Source organism: Pogoniulus pusillus, chromosome 11, assembly GCF_015220805.1.
Source record: "Pogoniulus pusillus isolate bPogPus1 chromosome 11, bPogPus1.pri, whole genome shotgun sequence".
Lineage (NCBI taxonomy): Eukaryota > Metazoa > Chordata > Aves > Piciformes > Lybiidae > Pogoniulus > Pogoniulus pusillus.
This window is the reverse complement of record NC_087274.1, coordinates 29,084,859-29,111,014: the sequence shown is the minus strand read 5'-3', so window position 1 is coordinate 29,111,014 and position 26,156 is coordinate 29,084,859. Positions and strand designations below refer to the sequence as shown.

Sequence of the window (26,156 nt, the reverse complement as noted above, 5' to 3'; positions counted from 1 at the left end):
ACAAATTAGTATCCATGAAATAAACCTTTCCTCATCAAATCTCTTAAGCATTTCTCTAGTATCTTTTGGTCCTATTTTAGCAGAGTTTTAAATCCATTTGACTTTCAGCTTAGGTATTTTTGATGGAATTAAGGCTTGAAGCATAAAGGGAATATTTGGGCTCCTTTGCTCAATGAATGGGAAGAAGAAGAAAAGGGTCATTTAGCCATCCCTCTTGTGTAACCATGCTGAGGTAAAAAAGGATTTGACACAATCTGAGCTGTGAATTGTTTCCATGGTAAAGAAAATACACTGAGTTTTGTTCATTGTGTGCTGTACTTTCAAAGATTAGAGCTTGTATTTGGAAAGATTTTCTCTATGAAAGGTTATTACTCTGAAAAGTACTGTGGAAAGTTCAATGGTGACCTAGGGCCTGGCTTTGAAGATTTACAGCATTAAAAAGCTTTCTATAATTGCATTTATTATTTATTTGTGGGGTGTTGTTTTTTTCTCTTTTGTAGGTTTATGTATCCATTGACTTGGGGAAAAAATGGAGCCTCCTGCAGGAACGAGTTTCAAAAGATCACATCTTCTGGTAAGAAGTCTGTTTTGGTTTGGTGGGTTTTCTTCCACATAAAATATGAGCAATGAGAGTATTTTTGTTCTGATCAAGAAAGATCTCTTCAGAGGGAAATGATGGGGGCAGAGGAGCCTTGGCACCTGTTGTGGATGGAGTATGCCAACGTTGCTGTGTCTGCTGGTGCCAGTGATCTCACCAAGTGTCAGCACAGACAAGGGTTATAGGTCTGTCTCTGGGGAGCCCAAGATTTAAAGGACTCTCATGTCCACTGGAATTGCTCTTTATTTTCCTGGTGCAATTGATCATAGAATCATAGAATCAGCCAGGTTGGAAGAGACCTCCAAGATCATCCAGTCTAACCTATCACCCAGCCCTAGCCAGTCAACTAGACCATGGCACTAAGTGCCTCATCCAGGCTTTGCTTCAACACCTCCAGGGAGGTTTAGGTGACCTGCTCTTGCAGGGGGTTGGACTACATGGTCTTTTGAGGTCCCTTCTAGCCTCTCACATTCTGTGACATTCTGTGATTTCCCCTCACCCTACCACTTGTTACTAGGCAGAAGAGACCGTCCCCCACCTGACTCCAACCTCCTTTCGTTATCCTTTGATAATGTAACACAACTCTGGGAAGATTCCACGTTGGGTATTTTAAGTCTGTATAGTTGAAACTTAGAGGACATGGTGAGAAGGTGCCATGAGGAAGGTCTAAACTAATTGATTTTACTTCATAATTGCATAAGCTGGAAGTTCACTGAGTGGCACTTCACTAAAATAGCAACATTCAGTTGTTTGCAATCACATGAGCATCACTTCAGAACTTGGCGCTGCTCTGCACTGCTTTGGTAGCTGTTGTGCAACTGCAAGAGTGGTGGTTCCAATGTCATACTACTTAGTTAGTGAGCTGAAGTGGCTTAAGGTAGCTCCTTGCAGTGGGAATTTGGTATAGAATCATAGAATCAACTAGGTTGGAAAAGACCTCCAAGATCATCCAGTCCCACCTAGCACCCAGCCCTAGCCAGTCAACCAGACCATGGCACTAAGTGCCTCAGCCAGGCTTTTCTTGAACACCTCTGGGGATGGTGACTCCACCACCTCCCTGGCAGCCCATTCCAATGGGAAATCACTCTCTCTGTGAAGAACTTCCTCTATGGTTTGGGTGTTCCCTTTCCCCCCACACTTTGGAAATTACCCAAACTAGACTCAGCCAGCTCTGGAAGTTGAATGAAGCTTATATTTACAGCTAGCACAATATACAGCAGATAGTTACAGTATATACAGTTATAGACAGAAATAGACAAGGTAAAAGGTAATACAGAAACACAACAGCCCTCCCAGAAACCTGAGTCCCCAACTGCCCTTCTACCTTCTCCCACCCCTCTCAACCTTACCCCAGTCCCAAGGAAGACTGGAGGTTTAGCCAGGGGGTTAGGAAGCAAAGTGGATTAATCAGAGAGACAGCAGAGAGGCTAGAGAGAGAAATGCAGCCCAGAGCTTCCAAGCAGAAGTGCCTTACCTACATTTGGATTCTTGTTCTTACACCTCTCAGCAAGCCTATGAGTGAAGTAGACATCACCCTTGATTCTCTTTCACAGCCTGTAATGTAGTTCTCACCAAAACATTCTAGCTAGGCTGCAAACTAGCACATTTGTTAAAGAGAGATCGAATCAGACCTATTAACTGGAGCCATGAATCAACCTACACTGTTAAGGGAACTGGTGAGAAATATGACTGTATCAAACACGTATTTATCACATGCCTTCATTTGTAGCTCAGATAGTTTGCAGTCTCTCAAAGTGTGATTTAAGCAGCCTGACAAAATGTTTGTAGGCTGAGGCAATGCTTGCTTTTATAGTTTGAAAAGTCTGTAACTTCTTTTACACCAAAATCATAAAATCATAGAATCAACCAGGTTGGAAGAGACCTCCAAGCTCATCCAGTCCAACCTAGCACCCAGCCCTAGCCAATCAACCAGACCATGGCACTAAGTGCCTCAGCCAGGCTTTGCTTGAAGACCCCCAGGGACGGTGCCTCCACCACCTCCCTGGGCAGCCCATTCCAATGCCAATCACTCTCTCTGTGAAGAACTTCTTCCTAACATTCAGCCTATACCTACCCTGGCACAACTTGAGACTGTGTCCCTTTGTTCTATTGCTGGTTGCCTGGGAGAAGAGGCCACCCCCCACCTGGCTACAATGTCCCTTCAGGTAGTTGTAGACAGTAATAAGATCACCTCTGAGCTTCCTCTTCTCCAGGCTAAACAGGCCCAGCTCCTTCAACCTCTCCTCATAGGATTTGTGCTCCAGGCCCCTCACCAACTTTGTTGCCCTTCTCTGGACACATTCCAGCACCTCAACATCCTTCTTGAATTGAGGGGCCCAGAACTGGACACAGCACTCAAGGTGTGGCCTGAGCAGTGCTGAGTACAGGGGAAGAATAACCTCCCTTGTCTTACTGGCCACGCTGTTCCTGATGCAGGCCAGGATGCCATTGGCTCTCTTGGCCACCTGGGCACACTGCTGCCTCATCTTCAGCTACTCTCTGCCAGCACCCTCAGGTTCCTCTCTGTCTGGCTGCTCTTCAGCCACTCTGTCCCCAGCCTGTAGTGCTGCTTGGGGTTGTTGTGGCCAAAGTGCAGAACCCTGCACTTGGCCTTGTTAAATCTCATCCCATTGGTCTCTGCCCACCCATCCAGCCTTTTGATAACATTTTAAGTAATTTTGTGTTTCCAAGTGATCAATTTGAATACTCAACATTTACCTACTGAGAAAACGAGAGAATTCTTCCTTGGATTTCATTTTATTTCAGTGTGCAAGTATGGAATGTGCATAACTATATCAAAACCAGTAACTGGTATTTTTTGTTACAGGGTTAGTCATAATGTGTTAGACACTTCCATTGCCTGAATGACTTTGGGGTTTAGTTCTAGAAGGACTCTGAGAACTGATTCTGTGTCAGTTGTTTACAGTATCAGTATCCAGATGTTCGTGGAGCCATATCAATTTCCCTAGTTCAAAGGAGGCAGGGATCTGCTGGAGAAAGTCTGATGGAGAGCCACAATGATGATTAGGGAACTTGAGCATCTCCCTTAAGGAGAGAGATTGAGAGCCCTGGGGCTGTTTAGTCTGGAGAAGACTGACAGGGGAATCTGATCACTGTCTGTAAATATGTGAGGGGTGGGTGTCAAGTGGCTGGGGCCAATCTCTTGTCAGTGGTGCACAGCAATAAGACAAGGAGCAATGGGTATGAACTGGAACACAGAAGATTCCACCTCAACCTGAGGAGAAACTTCTTTACAGTAAGGGTGACAGAGCACTGGAACAGACTGAGGTGGTTATGATGTCTCCTTCTCTGGAGACTTTCAAAATCTTCCTGGGAACATTCTTGTGAGGACTTCCCTGGGTGATCCTGTCTTGGCAGAGGGGTTGCAGTCTGGGGGTCACTTCCAGCCTCTAATATTGTGTGACTATCTCATCAGGCTTGCAGTGATAGTTTGTGGTTTGCAAGTAGCATTGCCAGAACTGAAATGGAGAGACCTAATCTGGACTGCAAGATTTATGCTGTACTCCTTGCTCTCCAGGTAGTTGCCCTTCTCTTGAGTTGATACAGATATTTATCTTGGCTATGCCTGGGGAAAAGCAAAACCAAATCCCATTCTGGGGACTTTTGCCAAGGGCATGTAACGGTGGGATGAGGGCTAATGCTTTTAAACTGGTGGTAGATGTAGATTAGATATAAGGAAGAAAATTCTTCACTACAAGGGTAGTGAGGCACTGGAAAAGGATTCCAAGAGAAATTGTGCATGTCCCCTCCATGGTAGTGTTCGAGGCCAGGTTGGATGGGACTTTGAGCAACCTGCTCTAGTGGAAGGAATCCCTGCCCGTGGCAGGGGAGTTAGAAGGAGGTGAACTTCTGAGTCCCTTCCAACCCAAACTGTTCTGTGATTGTAAGAAACACTTGCATTAGGCCTCACACTTTCTGCTTACTTGCTCTGATGGTTTGGGTGTTCCCTGCCCTACCCACACATAAGAAAATCACCCAGACTAGGCTCAGCCAAGCTGGAAATGAGAATGAAGCATTATATTTACAGCTTAGCACAAGATACAAGCAGACAGTTACTATATATATACAGAAACATGCAAGTTAAAAGGTAATACAGAAACACAATACCCCTCCCAGAAACCAGAGTCCCCAGGACAGACTCCCAACCACCCTTCCACCTTCTTCCTAACCCTCTACCTTACTCCAGACTTTGCCTTACGTTCAAGGTGAGTTTGGAGAATCAGCCAGGTGGGTTAGGAAGCAGAAGGATTAGTCACACAGATGGCAGGTTAGAGAGAGAGAAGTGCAGCCCAAAGCCAGTGAGCAAACTGTGTTATCTATGTTTGTGTTCTTTATCCATCTCAGCAAGCCTATGAGTGCAGTAGCCATCACCATTGCTTCCTTTTCACAGCCTGTCATCAAATTCCTCTCACTAAAATATCCCAGCTAGGCTCAAACTAGCACACTTGCTCCTGCAAAATACAGCCCTACTGAACACTTGCCTCTACACAGCATCTGGAGCTTCCTGGGTGATACAGTTTACAGGTCCTGTAGCTGCCATGTGAAAGGGTGTATTCGTTCAGGAATGACACACTGGGTCAGAAATGTCATGGCTACTTAGAACCAATCCACTTACCAAGACTGTAGTGGCTGTAAATCAAGAGGGCTTGCAGCTCATGAAATAAATAATTTCAACTGTGTTGGGTCTGAAACCCATTGAAGTCACTTAACAAGTGCAAGCCTCTCTCTTGCAGACTTAGAGTGTTTTTGTTATCTGCTTGGGTATATTTGGTACACTGAAATGATGAAAAACCACAGCATCCCTCTGAAGTGACTCAGCTGTGCTCAGATTCAGACAATCTGTCCATGATTTTTGTATGGAAGAAGTGAATTCAGCAAGTGTCTGTTTAATGTTAAGTCCATAGTTTGCTTTCAGAATCCTTATGTTTCCTTATATCATTCAGACACAATCAGGGGAGTGTCCTGGAGCTTTGATAGGAGTGACTCCCCTGTAGTACTTCTAAGTCATGGTTGGTCATAAATGTCACATTCCTCTTGGATAAGGATAATAAATTCTAAGAGTCTGTACTTTTATAACCATTAGAAATATTTCCCAGGTTTTTATTTTCCTCTTCTCTCTATCTAGACCACTCTGATGTCTCTCAAGGACTGTGTCAGCAATAGCAGGGATTTGGGAGCAGATGTTTAGTGATTTATCAGTACTGAGAGGTGCTCCCCTTCAGAGAGAGGTGCTCCCCTTCAGAGAGAGGTGCTCCCCTTCAGAGAGAGGTGCTCTTGACATATGAATGTATTCAGCTGGGCCTGTTTAGCCTGGAGAAGAGGAGGCTCAGGGGTGATCTTATTACTGTCTACAACTACCTGAAGGGGCATTGTAGCCAGGTGGGGGGTGGCCTCTTCTCCCAGGCAAACAGCAATAGAACAAGGGGACACAGTCTCAAGTTGTGCCAGGGTAGGTATAGGCTGGATATTAGGAAGAAGTTCTTCACAGAGAGAGTGATTGGCATTGGAATGGGCTGCCCAGGGAGGTGGTGGAGGCACCGTCCCTGGGGGTCTTCAAGCAAAGCCTGGCTGAGGCACTTAGTGCCATGGTCTAGTTGACTGGCTAGGGCTGGGTGCTAGGTTGGAGTGGATGATCTTGGAGGTCTCTTCCAACCTGGTTGATTCTATGATTCTATTTCACTTCTACTATGATGTGGGCCATTGTATTGTCTGAAGAGTCTGCTAGAGGTGGAGCGTTGCACTTGATGACCTTCCAGGGGGACTTTGTCATTATGTTTTTTTCCACTGCTTTATGGCCTTCATCAGCTGAGTTATCAGAGTGCTGCTCAGTTTAGAGGTGTTTTTGTAGCTCTCAAGAGAGACAAGAGTATGAGCTCTGCCACCCCTTGACTAGTAGGGCACTAGGTCTGGTATTGTTTGCTTGGCAGTATTAACATCTGGTGTGTTAAAATGAAATGGAGTTCATTCAGACATCTCACTCCAGATGAGGACACATCTTGCTGATGCTGCCTGACTCTGCCAAGGAGGTTTCACTGGGCAGTTCTTCAGCAGATGTTTCTTTTCCCATTTCAGCAGAGCTTTGCCATGGAAGTTTATAATGCAGCCTGAGGTTTGTATTTCAGCCTGGTAACTACAAATATCAGCAATCATCTTTTTCCTGTGCTTCTTAGAAACAGGGTTTTGGGTTTGTTTTTTTTCTCCTGTGCCTGTAACAGCAGCCAAACCTTGATAAGTCTCCTGGAGAAGTAGGAAGTTCTGGTTTAAACTCAATGAAAATATTAATTGCAATTAATTTAATGGAACAAGTTATGTATTTCTATTAAGGGAAGGTCAGGAGAGATTGAATATCTTAAATTATTTATGTTCACATCTTACACTGTAGTTTCTAAGCAATATATTAAAACCATCTTCTAGGCTTTGTTTGCTTTTCAAGTGCTCTGGACCATCCCTTAAGTATCTTTGTATATTTATTGCCTGGAATTTGGTCTTTCATGATAGTGGAGCTGGGGATCTTTAGCTTGGAGAAGAGGAGCCTGAGGAGTGACCTCATTTGTGTTTATAAGTATGCAAAAGGGGTGAGCACCAAGAGCATGGAGCCAGGCACTGCTTGGTGATGCCTAGTGACAGGACAAGGGGCAATAGGTGGAAGCTGAGGCATAGGAAGTTTTGTGGAAACAGGAGGAGGAATTTTTCCCCTGTGAGGATGACAGAACTGTGGAACAGGCTGCCCAGGGAGGTTGTGGAGTCTCCCTCTCTGGAGATATTCAAGACCTGCCTGGATGTGCTCCTGATTGGTCTGCTCTAGGTGATCCTGCTCTGGCAGGGGGTTTAGACTGGATGAGCTTTTGAGGTCCCTTCCAGCCCCTGACATTCTGTGATTCTGTAATGGAAAGATTGTTGGTGTCAGTGGAAAGAGTACTGCTATTTAGCTTTTAGCACAGAAGAATTTCTTTCTGTCTGGGGTGCAATGTGGCATTTTCTTACCCCTTCCCAGCTGTTTTCTGAGTTTGTTTCATTTCTTCTCTCAAGTAGTGTGATGGTTTGGGTGTTCCCTGCCCCCTCACACTTAAGAAATGACCCAGACTAGACTCAGCTGCTCTGAAATTTGAATGAAGCTTTCTATTTACAGTTTAGCACAATACATAAGCAGGTATTTACATCCATACAGCTATAGACAGAAATAGAGAAGTTAAAAGGTAATACAGAAACACAACAGCCCTCCCAGAAACCTGAGTCCCCAGGAGAGGCTCCCAATCACCTTCTCTCCTCCCCTCTACCTTACCCCAGACTTTGCCTTACATTCAAGGTGAGTTTGGAGGATCAGCCAGGGGGGTTAAGAAGCACAAGGATTAGTCACACAGACAGTAGGTTAGGTTAGAGAGAAGTGCAGCCCCAAAGACAGAAAGCAAACAACTGCCTTATCTGTGTTTGTGTTCTTGTTCTTACACATCTCAGCAAGCCTATGAGTGCAGCAGACATCACCATTGGTTCTTTTTCACACTTTATAATCTAATTCTTCTCACCAAGATATCCCAGCTAGGCTCAAACTAGCACAGGAAGGAAAAGTTGACTATTCCTTCATATCAGTTCTTGTAGCATCTGAGGAGGCAAAACAGGCTTCCTAGTGTAGTGGTTGGTGCCTAAGCCTGTCAGTGACTACAAGGCACTTGGACAGTGCCATTAATAACATACTCCCAACTTTTGGTCAGCCCTGCAGTTGGTTTAGATGGTCATTGCAAACTCCTTCCAACTGAAAATGCTCTGCTCTACAAACAAAAGAGCTGTGAGGCTGCAGATAGATGTAAAGATAACTGCAAACCAGCAGCTTTCTAGACAGCTGTTTATTTTTTTCTTTGCTTGTTTTCTCCTTCAAGTTGAAATAAAAATCAGAAATACAGACACAAACCTGTGCAGAAAACATGGGAACACTGAAGTGCTCTGACATTGTTCATTAAAAAGCTTCTATTAATTTCTCAAAGGTGCTATGGACAGAGGCACTGAGTGCAGCCTCAGCAAGTTTGCTGATGACACCAAGCTGTGTGATGCAGCAGACAGGCTGGAGGGCAGAGCTGCCATCCAGAGGGACCTGGACAGGATGGAGAGGTGGCCACAAGCCAACCTCAGGAGGTTCAACAAGACTAAGTGCAAGATCCTGCAGCTGGGTCAAGGCAATCCAAAGCACAAATGCAGGCTGGGCAGTGAGTGGCTGGAGAGCAGCCCTGAGGAGAGAGACTTGGGGGTGCTGCTGGTTGAGAAGCTCAACAGGAGCCAGCAGTGTGCACTTGCAGCCCAGAAAGCCAGCCAGAGCCTGGGCTGCATCAGGAGAAGTGTGGCCAGCAGGGAGAGGGAGGTGATTCTCTCCCTCTACTGTGCTCTGCTGAGACCCCACCTGGAGTACTGCATCCAGTTCTGGAGCCCTCATTACAAGAACAATGTGGATGTGCTGGAGAGTGTGTCCAGGGAAGGGCCACTGGGATGTTCAGAGGGCTGCAGCAGCTCTGCTGTGAGGACAGACTGAAAGAGTTGGGGCTGTGCAGTATGGAGAAGAGGAGGCTCCCAAATGACCTTCTTGTGGCCTTCCAGGATCCAAAGGGGGCCTACCAAAAAGCTGGGGAGGGACTTCCGGAAAGCGATAGGACTAGGGGGAATGGAGCAAAGCTGGAGATGGGGAGATTCAGGCTGGATGTGAGGAGGAAGTTGCTGAGCATGAGAGTGGTGAGAGGCTGGAATGGGTTGCCCAGGGAGGTGGTTGAGGCCCCATGGCTGGAGGTGTTTAAGGGCAGGCTGGCTGAGGCTGTGGGCAGCCTGCTCTAGGGTAGGGTGTCCCTGGCCATGGCAGGGGGGGCTGGAACTAGCTGATCCTTGTGGTCCCTTCCAACTCTGACTGATTCTGTGATTCTAAAGCAACATCATGAAATATGGATTTGGAATCAGCTTAATAAAATTATGTGCTGGGTCCTACTGTAATTCAAAACAGAACATTTCATTTTCTATTAACATTGGAAAATAAATCTGTTCTCTCTGTGGAAATCCTGCCTAGGAAGGTTTAGGGTTTTTTTCTTTATTTGGGTTTTTTTTTGGTCTTTTTTTTTTTTTTTTGGCTGTTATTTCATGTGAAAAGTTTTAATTTTAAGCAAATTCTTTTGCTCTGTAATTAAGGAACTTTGATTCTCATAACCAGTTGTACTGCATGTGAACTGCAGCTGGCCACACACTATTGCCCCTGTGGGATGGTTTCTTCAGCAAGGATGTTACAGCTCCCAGCCTTTGTAAGACCCTTTTGCAGCTCTTGGTGTATTTGTAGGAGGGAAGGCAGAAAGCTGACCTCTCATAGAATCATAGAATCAACCAGGTTGGAAGAGACCTCAAACATCATCCAGTCCAACCTAGCACCCAGCCCTAGCCAGTCAACTAGACCATGGCACCGAATGCCTCAACCAGGCTTTTCTTGAACACCTCCAGGGACTGTGCCTCCACCACCTCCCTGGTCAGCCCATTCCAATGCCAATCACTCTCTCTGTGAAGAACTTCCTCCTAGCATCCAGCCTAGACCTCCCCTGGCACAACTTAACACTGTGTCCCCTTCTTCTGTTGCTGGTTGCCTGGGAGAAGAGACCAACCCCACCTGGCTACAACCTCCCTTCAGGTAGTAGTAGACATCAATGAGGTCACCCCTGAGCCTCCTCTTCTCCAGACTAAACACCCCCAACTCCCTCAGCCTCTCATAGGGTTTGTGTTCCAGTCCCCTCACCAGCTTTGTCACCCTTCTCTGGACACATTCCAGCACCTCAACATCTCTCTTGAATTGAGGGGTCCAGGACTGTCCCATCCAAACATGAGACACCTGCACAGAATCACAGAGTTAATCAGGTTGGAATAGACCTCCAAGATGATCAAGTCCAACCTATCACCCACTACCATCTAATCAACAAAGCCATGGCATGACATGCCACATCCAGTCTCTTTATAAACATTGTATAGGCTGGATGTTGGGAGGAAGTGCTTCACAGAGAGAGTGATTGGCATTGGAATGGGCTGCCCAGGGAGGTGGTGGAGTCACCATCCCTGGAGGTGTTCAAGAGAAGACTGGATTAGGCACTTAGTGCCATGGTGTAGTTGACTGGCTAGGGCTGAGTGCTAGGTTGGACTGGATGATCTTGGAGGTCTCTTCCAACCTGCTTGATTCTATTACGCCTGGGACAGGGACTCCCCAGGCAGCCTATTCCAATACCAATCTCTCTGCCAAGAACTTCTTTCTAACATCCAGCCTAAATCTGTCCTGGGGCAGCTTGAGACTGTGTCCCCTCATTCTGTTGCTGATTACCTGGGAGAGGAAACCAACTCCCACCTGGCTACAATCGCCTTTTGGGTAGCTATAGACACAATAAGGTCCCCCCTGAGCCTCCCCTTCTCCAGGCTGAACATCCCCAGCTCCCTGAGCTGCTCCCCTGTGGGCTGTGCTCCAGCCCCCTCAGCAGACCTTGGTGCCCAGACAGCACAGGACCTGTCAGTGGGTTTGTAGATCAAGCCCATTATAATGAAAGAATGGTTTATCAGGTGGCAATCCTTGAGCAGAAGCCATGAGTTCAGATTGGGATTCCTCCAGATATGCTGCTATTCTTCTCAATCCCCAGGGCTTGTGCATCACTGCAGATCATTTTGATTTCTCAAAATAGAGCTTAGTAATGCATAAGAAGAATAGCTTGTGAGTCAGCTGTCTGCACCAGCACAAATAGACCCCAGGACAGTAAGTCATGAATCAGTAATTATCAGAGAATTAGTCCCAGCACATTTCCTTTATGACTCTATCTAGAGCCTTTAGAAATGCTTTCATCCTTGACTCACATCTGTGGATCCTGTGCTGCAGGTATTTGTTACTCTTATTTTTAGCTGGAGGTTCTCTGTTTTCATCAGAGGTGAGAATATGAAACTAAACCATGAGGAGTTTATTTGGGTAGAGCAGTTGTGCACTGGGGACCAAAGCGCTGCTCTCATCAGGAAATCCCACCCCAGTCATCAATCACAGCCTAGCCCATTACTGTCAAATGTGCCTGGCTAGCTACGTGTCAGGTGAAGGAGAGGATTTCAGCCACATTACAGCCTGAGGGGAGGAAAATGCAAGAGGGGTTTCATTGATCCTTGAACGTTGAAAGTTCTGTGAAAGGCCCTTGTGTGGGATGCCAAGGATCTGTGTGGGAAGGGGTTCCTGTATGGGACTTCAGCCCTCAGCCTGGTGTTTGTTCCAGGTCCTATGTGGTGATGGGGATGGGTTCATGGGGCAGGGTTTGGTAGTAGGAGCACTAAGAGCTTCTGTGAAAAGAGACAGGAACTGCCTCCACGTTGGGCAGAGCCAGTTCCAGCCTGCTTCATGGCCCGTGAGTGACACTGGGGGCATCTCTGTGATAACATAGTTAAGAAGGGGTAAAAAAAGCTGCACAACAGCATAGAGTGAGAAACAGTCCTGCAGACACCAGGGTCAGGGAATAAGGAGGGAGAAGAGGTGCTCAAGGTCCACGGTGAAGACCATGGTGAGGTCTCCTGCAGCCTCTAAAGATCCATGGTGGAGTAGATACCAACCTGCAGCCCATGGTGGCCCCCACACTGGGGCCATATGAAGGCTGTGACCCTGTTGGAAAGCCTGTGCAGCAGGATCAGGCTTCTGTGACCTCCTGAAGAGAAGTCCATGTTGCAGCAGGTGTTCTGGCAGGGCTTGTGGCAGAGAGCTACAGCCAATGGGAAGGACCTCCACTAGAGAAGTTAATGAAGGACTATCTCCTATGAGTGGAACCCCACACTGAAGCAGGGGAGGAGCGTTACAATGAAGGAGCAGCAGAGACAAAGTGTGCTGAATTAGCCACAACTCTCATTCCCCATCCCTTTGTGCCACCCAGGAACAAGGCAGAGAGAATCAGGAGTGAAGCTGAGCCTGGGGAGAAGGAAGAAGTGGCAGAAGGGTGATTTTTTTGTTTGATTTTCATTTCTTATCTATCATCCTCTGTTATTAATTGGCAATAAATTAAGTTAATCTTCCCCAAGTCAGGTCTGTTTCACCTCTAGTGGTAATTGGTGAGCAATCTCCCTGTCCTACTCTCAACCTGCAAGGTTTTAATCTTATTTTCTTCTCCTGTCTTGTCTAGTTAAGGAGGAGGAGTGATAGAGCAGCTCGCTGGGCATATGGTGGTCAGACAAGGTCAACTCAGAGCAGTGACAAACCACTGTACAAATAAGTAACAGCAGAGTCTGGCTGCATAGAGCATTGACCAGCCATTGAAGGTGTCTTTCAAAGCAGAGGTGAAGGCAGCAAGGCCTGAAGCACAAATATGTCATGGGATCACAGAAGTGTTTTGGCTGGAAAAGACCTCTAAGACCATGGCACTTAGTGCTGTGGTCTAGTCGACTGGCTAGGGCTGGGTGATTGGTTGGACTGGATAATCTTGGAGGTCTCTTCCAACTTGGTTGATTCTCTGATCTAGTCCAACCAAGTCATAATCAGGTTATTCTTGACTTGTATGAATAAAATCCTAGCTGTGTATCCCACAGCAGAAGACTCTGACTTCTGTGGTGAGCCCTGCTTCATCCAAATAAAACAAATGAGAGAAGAAATGATCCCAGATTGCTGAGATGTGAACATTGTCATTGCACAACACTGTGAGGGGATTCTAACCAAAGCAAACCCCCTGCTGTAACTGGGTCCTGAGAAAGTGCTTGTGTTCTGTTAGCTTGTGGTTCAGCTGCATGAGGTCCAGCACACACACACACACACACACACACAAAACCCCAAAGCATTCAGCAATTTTTTCCCCTCAAAATGCTGACTGCAGAGTTGATAGCAGGTTTGATTTGATGTTGTGAATGTCTAGAAAAATAGATACAGCTCACACAGCAAAAAAACTTCACAGGTCTCTTCCCTGTGCTCATATATATTCTTCCCAGACCCCAGTGAATATCACATCTTCTCTGACGACGTGGTGCCTCCTAAATGCTAGAATGGTTTGTATTTCAGTGGCCACTTTCTTAGTAAAAGCAAGGAGTTTCCAGACAGTTACTGGAAAACTCCCACTACAAATTTCCTTCACATCTCCTGGCTTGGTAGGGATTCATCACTCCCTCTCTCCTTTTTTCTTTGAACTGGTCATTTATCTTATTAGGGAAAACCAGGATGTGTGAGTTGTTCTGGTTGTAAAAATCATCCTGTCTCTTCCCCTGCCTGTGTTCCCAAGGGGCCACCAATTACCCAAGTCTGAGTTTTAACTGCTTCTCATAAATCAATGCTATTAAAACCATTGGGCAATGATGTAACTTCAATCCAAAGCACAGATTTATTGCCTTTGATTATTAATAATTATAGCAAAATGATAATTTTTCTCTTAAGTGTTCTAATGTGTTTTTAACCATCTGCATGCAGCTGCAGCTGATCACTCAGTGTATCTCCTTTGCATGCCTTCAGCTCGCATCTGCTGCCCCGATGGACTATTACTGTGCTGTCCTGGGTTAACCCCAGCTGGCACCTAAGCCCCACACAGCTGCTTGCTCACTCTCCTTTTGGAGGGATGGGGGAGAGCATCAGAAAAGTGAAGGTCAGAAAGCTTATGGGCTGAGATGAAGGCAGTGCAAGAGGTAAAGCAAAGCCATGCACCAAGCGAAGCGAGGAGCTCACTGAGTACTTCCCATCAGCAGGCAGCTGTGCAGCCATCTCTGGGAGAGCCAGGCTGGTTACTTAGGAAGAGAAACCCCATCACTCTGAATGTCCCACTCCCATTCTCCTTCCCCTCCCTTTTCATACTGAGCTGGCCTAGATGGTGTGGAGGAGCCCTTTGGTCAGTTCAGGTTGGCTGCCCAGCTGTGTGTCCTCCCACTCTGTTGTACAGCCCCAGACTATTCGCTGGTGGGTGGATGTGAGAAGCAGAAAGGCTTTGACTGTGTGAGCGCAGCTCAGGAGCACCTCAATCATCCCTGTGTTCTCAGCACTGCTTTCAGCACAAAGCCAAAACACAGCCCCAGACTATTATGAAGAAAATGTCTCTATCTTAAACCAGTACCAGTGAGGAGCCTGGTGAGGAGCGACATGGCTGTGGGAGTGGGGCTGGATTCTGTTTCACTTGCTGACAGCACAGCTGCCAGCTCCAAATGTCCTCTGCAGAATCCTTCTGACTAATGATGGAAGGACCAGAAAAAAAAGCACGGCTGGGGCTGCCATTCCCAGGTTGATTTGGAAGCCCTGAGGGTGCAAGCCTTATCTTTTGGCTGAGCACGTTTGACACGGGAGATACTAAGGGAAAATGAGCCTGCATTCCCATTGCACTTTCCCAAAGCTGAACTGCACCTTGATCCATTCTAACCAAATGTCTTTCTCAGGCTATCCTTCTCACAATTATTCTTTGCTTTCTTCCCTTGTCAAAGCAGACTCTGCTCTTGCCTTGAATATGCTAACCAAAGATCTATCAATTTGTTATGGAAGCTGAGTGTCAGGGTTTAAGATATTTCTAATAGGAATGGAATTTTAGTCGGTTTTGGCACTAAATCTGCCTTGTAGTCTCAGATGTCAAATGTAATTGGAAAAAGATGGTCTAGTGCTTGCCAGTGCATGTGAGTGTGTGCATATCTGTGTCTGTATCTAGCCATATATATATCAATTAATAGTTGTGAAGGGTTTGTTTTTTTTCCTAGTTTCTTACCCATTTCTGTTCTCCAGTTGATCCTATTTGCATATTTTAGTAATTCTAAAGAAATTGAAGGAAAATGTACAGGGGAAAAAGAAGTAGTTTCCATCCAGAAGTGAGAAGCAGGGTGTTATCAATGGGGCTTATTTTAATTTCCCAGCTAGAAAAAGTTGAGTGGTGAGGAATCCTCTTTTCTCCCATTCACATCATTACTATTCTGTGGCTGGCTCTGGATAACTCGGTGATGTTTTGTTCTCAGGTCTGTTGCTGGAGTTGATGGAGACCCTGATTTAGTTCATATGGAAATCCAGGAGCCCAGTGGAGGTATGCAAATGAAAAAGCTATCAACTGATAACCAAGTGTGTAGTCATTTCTTTTTGTTTTAGAGGGTTCCTTTTGGACTGGTTGTGAAAATAGCCAGGAGAGAAATTGTGTAAGTCAGGTTCTTTGTTTCTGGGCGGGCAGCAAAGCTGTCCCAGTGTGTACAGCTCTAGTATAATTTGAACTTTACTTGTTTTCTGCTCTGAGGTGGATTGATGTCAAGATGCCATGCTCTGTGGAAAATGTGCATTAATAGTGCAATTTATTCTGGCATTTAAGCATGGAGCATTGTTTTCTTCTTTGCAAATCAAACAGGCAGTGCAGTGCCAGTGCTGGGCAAATGTCTGTCGAAGCGAATCGCTGCCTGCGCCAGTCCTACTGCACTAAGTTCCATCTCCCAGAACTGGAACAGACATTTGTAGCCAGTATACTGCTTTGGCCTTTCCTAATTTGAAGTCATAAAGTGTGGAATGCATTTCCTATCACACTGTTCTTTGGCCTTTCCCACTGTCTGGAGCTTGGGGACAATCGGTGACCTGGACACAGCTTTCTGTGTGTAACATCTTTCTTGCTGTGCTTGGGAAAGTTGCTGCAGTACTTTGTGCTCAGAAGCTTGTGGCAAGGAGGAAGCTTTTCAAGGACATGACTCTTTGCCACAGCCAGAGTAAGATGGGATTATTGGCTCTGTGCTCTTTGTCAAGAGCAGACTGCTTCAAAGATGCAGAGATGCTGTCTTCACAGCCCAGGCAGAGAAGATGCTCCTGGTCCACTGCTAAATGGAGAGGAAGAGAGAGGCCATAGCCTCTGCTGATATAAATCTAGGCTTTTTCAGCAAGATATTAACTTTGAATATAGAAGTCCTGCCCCAACAGAGCAGATCCAGCAGCGTGTTAATAGTGTGTTTTAACTTCCCCACAGAGCTTTGAAAATAGCCTTTAACATTCTGCACACTGTCTGTTAAATGGAGCCTGATTCTCCTCTCTCACATCACAATTTTATACTGGAGCTGATCTATTGATTTTAGTTGTGTTGTGTCAGGCTGCTATTTCTCCAAGTGAATAATTTGTCCCTGTGCATAGGTTAAGTGAGAAAAGAGGCTCCTTCTATTATCCCCACCCATGAATGTCTCATTCATCTAACCCCTAATCTCTCTGGACCAGCAAAATTTGGATAATAACAGGCTGCCTTCTGGGAATGATCTGAACTGTAAGCAGTTAATATATTCTCAGCACACTGGAGATTGAAAAACTCTTGTCTGAGGGTTTGGTATAATAATTTTACAGCTAACTCACCTGGCAAAGGCAGCCTTTTCCCTACATGAATAACATTTGATTCTGCTTGCTTCTTTTTCCCCTGACAGCCCTGTCACATTTCTGTCTCTCTTCCCTCAGGTTATCGCTACATCACTTGCCAGATCCAGAACTGCTCTGAGAAGACAATGACAGTCCAGTTTGCTGGGGGCACCGACAGGGATTCCCTGACTGTGCAGGATGACTACATATTTCTGCAGGTACTGCCATGTTCTGGAGAGGCAGCTCCACATCAGGCCCAAAAATAACACTTCAAACAGTACAGCAGCCCTGATTTAGGAGCCCACATGGAGAAACCTGCTCCAATGTATGAATGATGATTTATCAATTCTTACATGGAACACAGCATTCCTTTGTCAGGCAAATTAGTCTTTGCTTGTGCACCCAGTTGCCCATTTTTGTGATTTTACTTTAGCACTGGCCTGGCTCTAAGTCTATGAACGTTTTCAAGTGGTTTGTATGGTTCAGAGATATTTTTTGATAAGTACTTGTGTCAGGCAAAATACAACCTTTTTGTTCTTGTGCTTACAATCTCTTCTGGATCCTTTGCAGTAGCTCCATAGCACAGAAGAGTTCCCTACAGAGCATCCAAGGAAAGCTACTGACAGAGTAGTGGCTCAGCTTCTTCATATGATTCTTCTCTGAAGAGGTTTATCCAGGAAAGGACTTAGGTGGATGTACCTGGGAAGTGAAAGGGGGAAATGACCCAAGCTGGGGAGCTTGGAGCAACTTAGAACAGAATCACAGAATCATTTAGGTTGAAAAAAATCACTTAAGATCTTCAAATCCAACTGTAAACTTGACACTGCCAGGTCTACCACTGAACCATTTCCCTAAGTGCCTGCCACTTGTGATGGTCCAAAACTGCAAGACCTGCATAGAGAAACCTGGTTATGGCAGGAGTGCAGCTCAGGGACATGTGAAAATGACATTCTGTGTGCTTGGAACTGGTATGGCTTGAATCTGTCAGAGCTGCAAACTTCTCAGAGAGCAGTTATGTCCACTGTTCCCCATCCATTGATACAACTTACTTGTGCAAGGCTTATGTATTTACTGTTTTTTGCAGCAAAGCAATACCATGCAATGGATTGGTCTCCCCATCACTGCCTCAGTGTACATCACATTCCCCCACCTGTGCCTGTTTCTTCCAAAAGGATCTGTCAATTAACAGACACACACAAGATCTTTCCTCCTCTCATTTCAAGGACACACATAGCCTAGAACATGTAGTGCCACAAAAAAAAAGCAAAGGGATCTGGGAAAGAGTTTCTGAATTGAAGTAGGTTCAGAGCTAGCACTCGCAGCACTCATTTGCTCAGAGGTGTTATTGCCATGACTCACTCCAGGCACACTCTAAAATCCATTTCACAGTGTGTAGATGGTGAGAAGTGCTTCTCACCATGTAAACTTCCAGACTGCTGTGCTCAGCAAAATACTGGCTGCTTCTTCTTCAAGCTTTTTGTTTTGCCAGACCTCTCGTATAATTTTATCTTGAGCTGCTGTTGTTCTATCTCATGCCAGGCACGGGCAGATGCAAAACGGAAGTGCAACCTGAGAATATACACAGACAATAATACCCAGCTGCTCCTAGCAGAATGATGCCATTGGTAACATAAGTCTCTGTGGGTCTGAGAGACATCAATGCCAGTAGATGATCATAGAATCATAGAATCAACCAGGTTGGAAAAGACCTCCAAGATCATCCAGTCCAACCTAGCACCCAGCCCTAACCAATCAACTAGACCATGGCACTAAGTGCCTCATCCAGTCTTTTCTTGAAGACCCCCAGGGACGGTGCCTCCACCACCTCCCTGGGCAGCCCATTCCAATGGGAAATCACTCTCTCTGTGAAGAACTTCTTCCTAATATCCAGCCTATACCTCCAGCCACTCAGTCCCCAGCCTGTAGTGCTGCTTGGGGTTGTTGAGAGCAGCCAGGAGGAAAGGGACCTGGGGGTACTGATAGATAGTAGCTGAAGATGAGCCAGCAGTGTGCCCAGGTGGCCAAGAGAGCCAATGGCATCCTGGCCTGTATCAGGAGCAGTGTGGCCAGTAGGACAAGGGAGGTTATTCTGCCCCTGTGCGCAGCACTGCTCAGGCCACGCCTTGAGTGCTGTGTCCAGTTCTGGGCCACTCAATTGAAGAGAGATGTTGAGGTGCTGGAAGGTGTCCAGAGAAGAGCAACAAAGCTGGTGAGGGGCCTGGAGCACAGCCTTGTGAGGAGAGGCTGAGGGAGCTGGGGGTGTGCAGCCTGCAGAAGAGGAGGCTCAGGGCAGACCTCCCTGCTGTCTACAACTACCTGAAGGGTCATTGTAGCCAGGTGGGGTTGGTCTCTTCTGCCAGGCAACCAGCAATAGAACAAGTCTCAAGTTGTGCCAGGGGAGGTCTAGGCTGGATGTTAGGAGGAAGTTGTTGTCAGAGAGAGTGATTGGCATTGGAATGGGCTGCCCAGGGAGGTGGTGGAGGCACTATCCCTGGAGGTGTTGAAGCAAAGCCTGGCTGAGGCATTTAATGCCATGGTCTGGTTGATTGGACAGGGCTGGGTGCTAGGTTGGACTTGATGATGTTGGAGGTCTCTTCCAACCTGGTTGATTCTATGAATGAGAGCAGTGCAGGGCTGCACAGCCAGTCCTGGCCCAAATCTCACCCTTATGCCGTCTTGAGGAAGATCTCAACCCCACTGCTGTATTATGTCTGCAGTCACAAACAGCAGCAAGTTTCTAATGCTCTTTTCTTTTCCCATTGACACTGACAGTTTTAAAGGTGATTGTAGTAGGAGGATTAAAGTTTCAACGCTGTGTTTAAGCACAGACCAGCCTTTAATGTTAGTGAGGTGTGACAAGACTGACTGCTTCATCTCTGATTCTCTGCTGCCTTGCATCATCTTGAGGCATTTGACATGAGTGACATGGGGAAAAAAAATGCATAATTAACCAGAAGGCTATGAAAGGATGGCTAAAAACTGCTACTGAACACTAATTAAATCAGTGCTGAGGTTTTGGGTTTAATTCATCATGTAAGAAACCAGGCTTCTGAAGGGCATCACATTCTTTCTACCACTAAAAAGGAAAAAAAAAAGGGGGGGGGGGAAGTGATTTAAAGAAAGAGTGGCTATTTTTACAATATTAATATCTTTGAAGTAGTTAGACAGGTGGATCTGCTGCCATGCATCAAGTCTATTTTGACCAAGTCGAGTTTGCATGCTCCAGGATAAGCTGTCAGGTAAATTAGGTTCCCTTTTCAAACACAAAAGGTGAGGAGTGTGCTACTTTGAGCCTAGCTGGGATATATTAGTGAGAGGAATTAGATGCTAGGCTGTGAAAAGGGAACAGTGGTGATGTCTACTTCACTCATAGGCTTGCTGAGATCTATAAAAACAAGAACATAAATATAGATAAAAGAGTTGTTCTCTCTCCTGGGCTCTGGCTGCATGCACTTCTTTCCCTAAGATGCTTGCTAACTAATCCATCTGCCTTCTATCCCCCCTGGCTGACTCTCCAAACTCACCTTGAGCGTAAGGCAAAGTCTGGGATAAGGTAGAGAGGTGGAAAGGAGGTGGAAGGGTGGTTGAGAGCCCCTCCTGGGGACTCTGGCTTTTGGGAGGGCTGCTGTGTTTCTGTATTACCTTTAACTCTTCTCTTTGTGTCTATAGCTGCATAGATTGTAACTATCTGCTTGTATCTTGTGCTAAGCTGTCAATATAAAGCTTCATTCTTTCAATTTCCAGGCTCAGATGAGTCTAGTCTGGGTGATTTCTTAAGTGTGAGGGAGGGCAGGTAACACTCAAACCATCACAAAGAGAAAAGCTGTGAGATTGGAGGAGAATTGTGAGTGGATTCCTTCAGTCAAAGAAAAGAGAAGTCTACTTGCACTTCTGTTCCAAACCCTGATTTGTCATGGACAACCAGAGAAAAGTTTGGGATATTTCATTTTTGGGTTTGTTTTCTTGGGTTTAGTTTTTGGTTTTGTTTGTTTGTTTTCATTTTTGACCAAACCATCCCTGCAAAGCAGCCAGTCTTTATAAACTTAGGGAAATGACTGAGCAGCCACTACTTAGCTGATCATCTGTGGGGGGGGAAGAGAAGTGCAATAGCAGTTACCAAAGGCTGGAACCAGAAGCATAGTTGGCAATGTGCCAATTGACCTACCACTTCACATTTCTGACTGGAAAAGGAAATCCAGGGAGGCTGCTAGTTGAGTGCTTTCATTGATGGTTATTTAAAATCCTCCTTTTCTGTGTTTTGGAACAATATTTGCTTTGCATTTTTGTGAGTGGAGGTAGAAAGCCTCATCAGTGGTACTGCAGAGAGGAGCAAGATGCTAAGGGGTGCTAGGCACATGGGGATGTTCTGTCAGTGCCTGTTTCTGTTGCTTTCTTCAGTGAAAAATCTTCATAAGCCCCCAAGTATTTCACATAAAACCTGCATCTCTTCTCAGTCTCAGGGATGCAAGCAGATGAAATGTGTCACTAAGCGCAGCATTGTGTCTTCAGCACTGTGATGGTTTGGGTGTTCCACACCACCCCCTCCCCCCACTTTGGAAATCACCCAGACTAGACTTAGCCAGCTCTGAAAATTGAATAAAGCTTCTATTTACAGCTTAACTCAATATCCAAGCAGATATTTACAGTATATACAGTTATATACACAAATAGACAAGGGAAAAGGTAATACAGAAACACAACAGCCCTCCCAGAAACCTGAGTCCCCAGAAGGGGCTCCCAGCTGCCCCTTCACCTTGCCCCTACCCCTCTCAACCTTACCCCAGTCCCAAGGAAGAATGGAGGTTCAGCCAGGGGGTAAGGAAGCAAAGTGGATTAGTCAGAGAAACGGAGGGTGAGGTTAGAGAGAGAGATGCAGCTCGGAGCTCCCCAGCAGAAGTAGTGCCTTATCTATGTTTGGATTCTTGTTCTTGTATCTCTCAGCAAGCCTATGAGTGAAGTAGACATCACCACTGTTTTCCTTTCACAGCCTGTAATCTAGTCCTTCTCACCAAAACATTCTAGCTAGCTTCAAACTAGCACAAGGACACATTGCAGTCTTTCAAGCTGACCGACCAATGGATGCAGAACTGCATCATCATCTCCCACGTGGCACATCAACAACTTGCACTGGGAAATGTCTTTTTCCAGTACAGAAAATATGAGTCAAAAATAGAGAGTGTGATTGATTCAGCCTTTCATGCTCTGCTTTGGATTATGCTGTTAGATTCCCACTTGCCCTTGAGGGGTTCATGGAGAGTGCCTCCTCCCTGCCACTTGCCTGGAGGCTCTGTTGCCACGACTTCTATGAAAGGGCCAAGATCTGGCAAGCCAGTGGGTACAGAGAACAAGAACTGGGGACAGTCAGATGCTGAAATCTTAGGTGTCACCCAAGGCAGCTGAACTGGCAAAAGATGGCAATAAATCACTTTTTTCTTCCTAGTGGAGGGGAAGAGAGCAAAAGAGTTTTGAGTCTATTTGGAGTCTGTTGTTTCAAAACGTCTGATTTATTCTTCTAGGAATACACTCTGCAAATTAATTGCATGCAGTAAAACCGATGGCTGTGTTTAAAAGAGGGGGGGAGAAAAGTCATGTCTTCCATCTCAGACCTTTCAGATTTCACACAAACTGGCACTGGGTTCTGTTTTCCCTTTGCACAGACAACCTCAGCAAACCGGACCAAGTACTACGTGTCCTACCGGCGCAATGGCTTCCTACAGATGAAGCTGCCGAAATATGCACTGCCAAAAGTAAGTACTCACAGTTTTCTCCCTCTTTACATATTTGTTGTCTTCTCTTTCTACCTAAACTAGTTTTCTTCTTTTCAGTTTTAAACCACATTGTTCTGAGATCACAGTTTCTCCTGGTAAGGATTTCTGCATCCCAGTCGTAGGATGCTGCTGTTTTTATTCTAGGAATATAGCAGCTCACAAACCAGAGAGGGTAAGAACATACAGCAGCTTGTCATCAGTCCCTGCAACAGCTTTTGAGCTCTGCTTCCAGCAAGCAGTGATGCACACTCAGTGGCAATGCCATTACAGTGTTCATTGGACAGATCACTCTGATAGAGGCCAAGAACTGGCTGCAGGGCCAGTTCTTCATCCTGTCATTACAATACCTTGCAATAGGCCCTCCCCAGCCTCCCTGTACCCCCCTTCAGGTACTGAAAGGCTACTATAAGGCCTCCTCAAAGCCTTCTCTTCTCCAGGCTGTGGAGCCCCAGATCTTATAGCCTGTCCTCACAGGAAAGGTGCTCCATTCTTCTGAGGGTCTTCGTGGCCCTTCTCACTTATCACAGAATGATAAAATCAAGCAGGTTGGAAGAGACCTCCAAGCTCAGCCACTCCAACCTAGCACCCAGCCTTGGCCAATCAACCACACCATGGCACTAAGTGCCTCATCCAGGCTTTTCTTGAACACCTCCAGGGACAGTGACTCCACCACCTCCCTGGGCAGCCCATTCCAATGGTAAATCACTCTGTTTGTGAAGAACTTCCTCCTCATTTACTTCTTCCACAGTCCACAACGACCTCTCGTGTTTGTGGGACTGTGTTATAACCAAGGTCAGTGTAGTGGTCTCAGGGGAAAGAAAAGTAGAAAATGAAGTTGTATTTCCAAAGTACAGACCAAGAATCCACTGCATTGGCAGAAAATATGAAGTCTTAGGGGTGCTTTAGTGGAGAAAACCCAACTGGGTCAGCTGGGAGCTGAATCTAGATTAGAAACTGAATTCAGCTTCTTAATGGTGCTGATAATTAGGTGTTTGAAGAAGCGCCAAGGAAGGTGACAAATGTTCTAGGCTCTGAAGCTTTCCAGTGCCTTTCTGGGAGGTTGGCTCTAACCACAGAGAAGTTCTTTGCTCCTCAGGCACCTTACAAAATATTGGGAAACAGTTGTTGGATATTCTGTGGTTTAGAAGCTAGTAGAGAGCAAACTAAAGGATTGGATCATCACAGCCATGAATCTGCACAGGGTGCTTAGCTTACTGGGTGCAGCCTCTTGCTGAATGCATCTCTGGCATATTCACACAATCACACAAACGTTCTGGTTGGAAAGACTCTCAGGATCATGAAGTCCAACTATTTTCCCTAAAAGTTCACCCTTAAACCTTATCCAGAAGCACTACATCCAAATGACTTTTAAACACATCCAGGGTGGGTGACTCAACCACCTCCCTGGGCAGCCCATTCCAAGTCCTGACCATCGTTTCCTGATGTGCAATCTAAACCTACCCAGTTGTGGCTTGAGGCTGTTCTCTCTTGTTCTATCACTATTTACCTGTGAGAAGAGACCAGCAGCAGCTTCTCCACAATGTCCTTTCAGGTAGCTGTACTCAAAAAGTGTCCCTCGAGACTCCCCAGCATTTCTGTCAGATGCAGTCTGGTTTGTTTGGAACAGAGCTTCATGCTGAGCTCTTTGTCTTGGAAAATATGGAGCTTATTTGTCTACTGTCTTTTTTTTCTAGCTAAGCAGATTAACTCCAGGCTTGACTGAATAAATAAATTAGAAGTTAATGGTTTCATTTTGGGTAGAGTCAGTAGCTAGCTAGTAACAGGATGACCATGTCGTTTGGAAAGGGATGTTTCTGTGTTCTTCCTAGTTCAGGCAGTACCTGATGAGTGAACAAAATAAACTGTATCTCTTTAGCATTTTGATGGTGCCTCCAAGAAAAGTTTCTTTGGTATCTGCACAGAGCAGAGCTGAAAATTGCACTGAGAGAGGGCCTGAGAGCCAGACATCCATTAGAAAGAACAGTGGTGAACATCAGAGATTTTAACCTCTTCTGTCAAAGGTAGTGTTTGGTTTGGGGGTGTTGTTTGTTTGCTTTTGTTTTGTTGTCCTGCATCTGGGGAGGAATAATAAACTGCACCAGTACAGGCTGGGAGGTGATCTGCTGGAGAGCTGTCCTGTGGAGAGGGACCTGGGGGTGCTGGTGGCTAACAAGTTCCCCATGGCACAGCAATGTGCCCTGCTGGCCAAGAAGGCCAATGGGATCCTGGGGTGTATTAGGAAGAGTGTGTCCAGCAGATCAAGGGAGGTTCTCCTCCCCCTCTACTCTGCCCTGCTGAGACCTCATCTTGAATACTGTGTTCAGTTTTGGGCTCCCCAGTTGAGGAGGGACAAGGATCTGCTGGAGAGGGTCCAGCAGAGGGCTGTGAGGATGATGAGGGGACAGGAGGGCATGGCTGATGAAGAGAGGCTGAGGGACCTGGGGCTGCTTAGTCTGGAGAAGAGAAGACTGAGAGGGGATTTGATAAACGTTTATAAGTATCTGGGGGCTGCCAGGAGGAGGGGACAGGCTCTGCTCACTGCTCCCTGGGATAGGACAAGGAGCAATGGGTACAAGTTGCAGCAAAAGAAGTTCTGCCTCAACACAAGGGGGAACTTCTTTGCTGTAAGGGTCACAGAGCACTGGAACAGGCTCCCCAGAGAGGTTGTGGAGTCTCCTTCCCTGGAGACTTTCAAGGCTTGTCTGGATGTGTTCCTGTGTGATCTGTGTTAGATAGCACTGTCCTGCTCTGGCAGGGGGGTTGGACTCGATGACCTCCTTGGGTCCCTTCCAACCCCTAGCATCCTGTGATCCTGTGTGATCCTGCATGATCCTGTGTGATCTTCTTGTTGGTTTCTTGTTTGGTTTTGGTTTTTTGTTTGTTTTTTTAACTTGGTGCCTTCACATGGGAGGAGAAACTGTAGTTGCTGAAGCGAACAAGAGCACAGCTCTGAACTTTTTCACCGTGCTGTATTTCAGTGAGAGGCATCAGTGGAAATGTATCTTCTAATCCAGTTTGAGCAGAAGGGAAAAGATTGCTGTGAGCAAACTGCTGCTGAAGTTATGCAGAGAAGCAGGGTATCAGCACAGACACTGGCACATTGGGAGTGCATCAAGGGACTGTGCAGTGGCTGCTTTTGTGGTGGTGGGAGATAAACAGAATGAAAGAATTTACACAGAACTGCTTTAGTTTTTGTAAGGTTGATTTCCAACAATAGCTTTTTTTTGAAAGAATTGAGTTTCTGGGTGTTCTTAAGTATTAGATTCTGCCTGTGCCAGGAGATGAAGCAGGTCTGAAGTGTGTTATATTCTGTATTTAATTTCTCTCAAAAGAATTGAATGAGGCTTCCAAAAAAATCTCTTCCCAACGATCTCTGTAAGGTGCTTCATGTCCCTGGTCAGACTTTCTGAGCAGTGGCTGTGTACAGGGAAGGAGAACTGTAGCCAAGTCAGAAGATACTACAGTCTGGGCAAGGATGTACCTAACAACATTAGGA

The 26,156-nt window shown here is 46.0% G+C and overlaps 1 protein-coding gene across 6 annotated transcripts in view; it reads left to right on the top strand.

Annotated features, from left to right (window-relative positions):
* SORCS2 (sortilin related VPS10 domain containing receptor 2) overlaps window positions 1-26,156 on the top strand; it is a 671,789-nt gene that overhangs the window by 561,334 nt on the left and 84,299 nt on the right. For all 6 annotated transcript variants that reach the window (XM_064151649.1, XM_064151651.1, XM_064151646.1 and 3 more), the window contains exons 5-8: window positions 501-574; window positions 15,539-15,603; window positions 16,992-17,110; window positions 22,550-22,639. In XM_064151649.1, coding sequence (XP_064007719.1) covers window positions 501-574; window positions 15,539-15,603; window positions 16,992-17,110; window positions 22,550-22,639 — 348 coding nt within the window. The remainder of the gene's footprint in view (window positions 1-500; window positions 575-15,538; window positions 15,604-16,991; window positions 17,111-22,549; window positions 22,640-26,156) is intronic.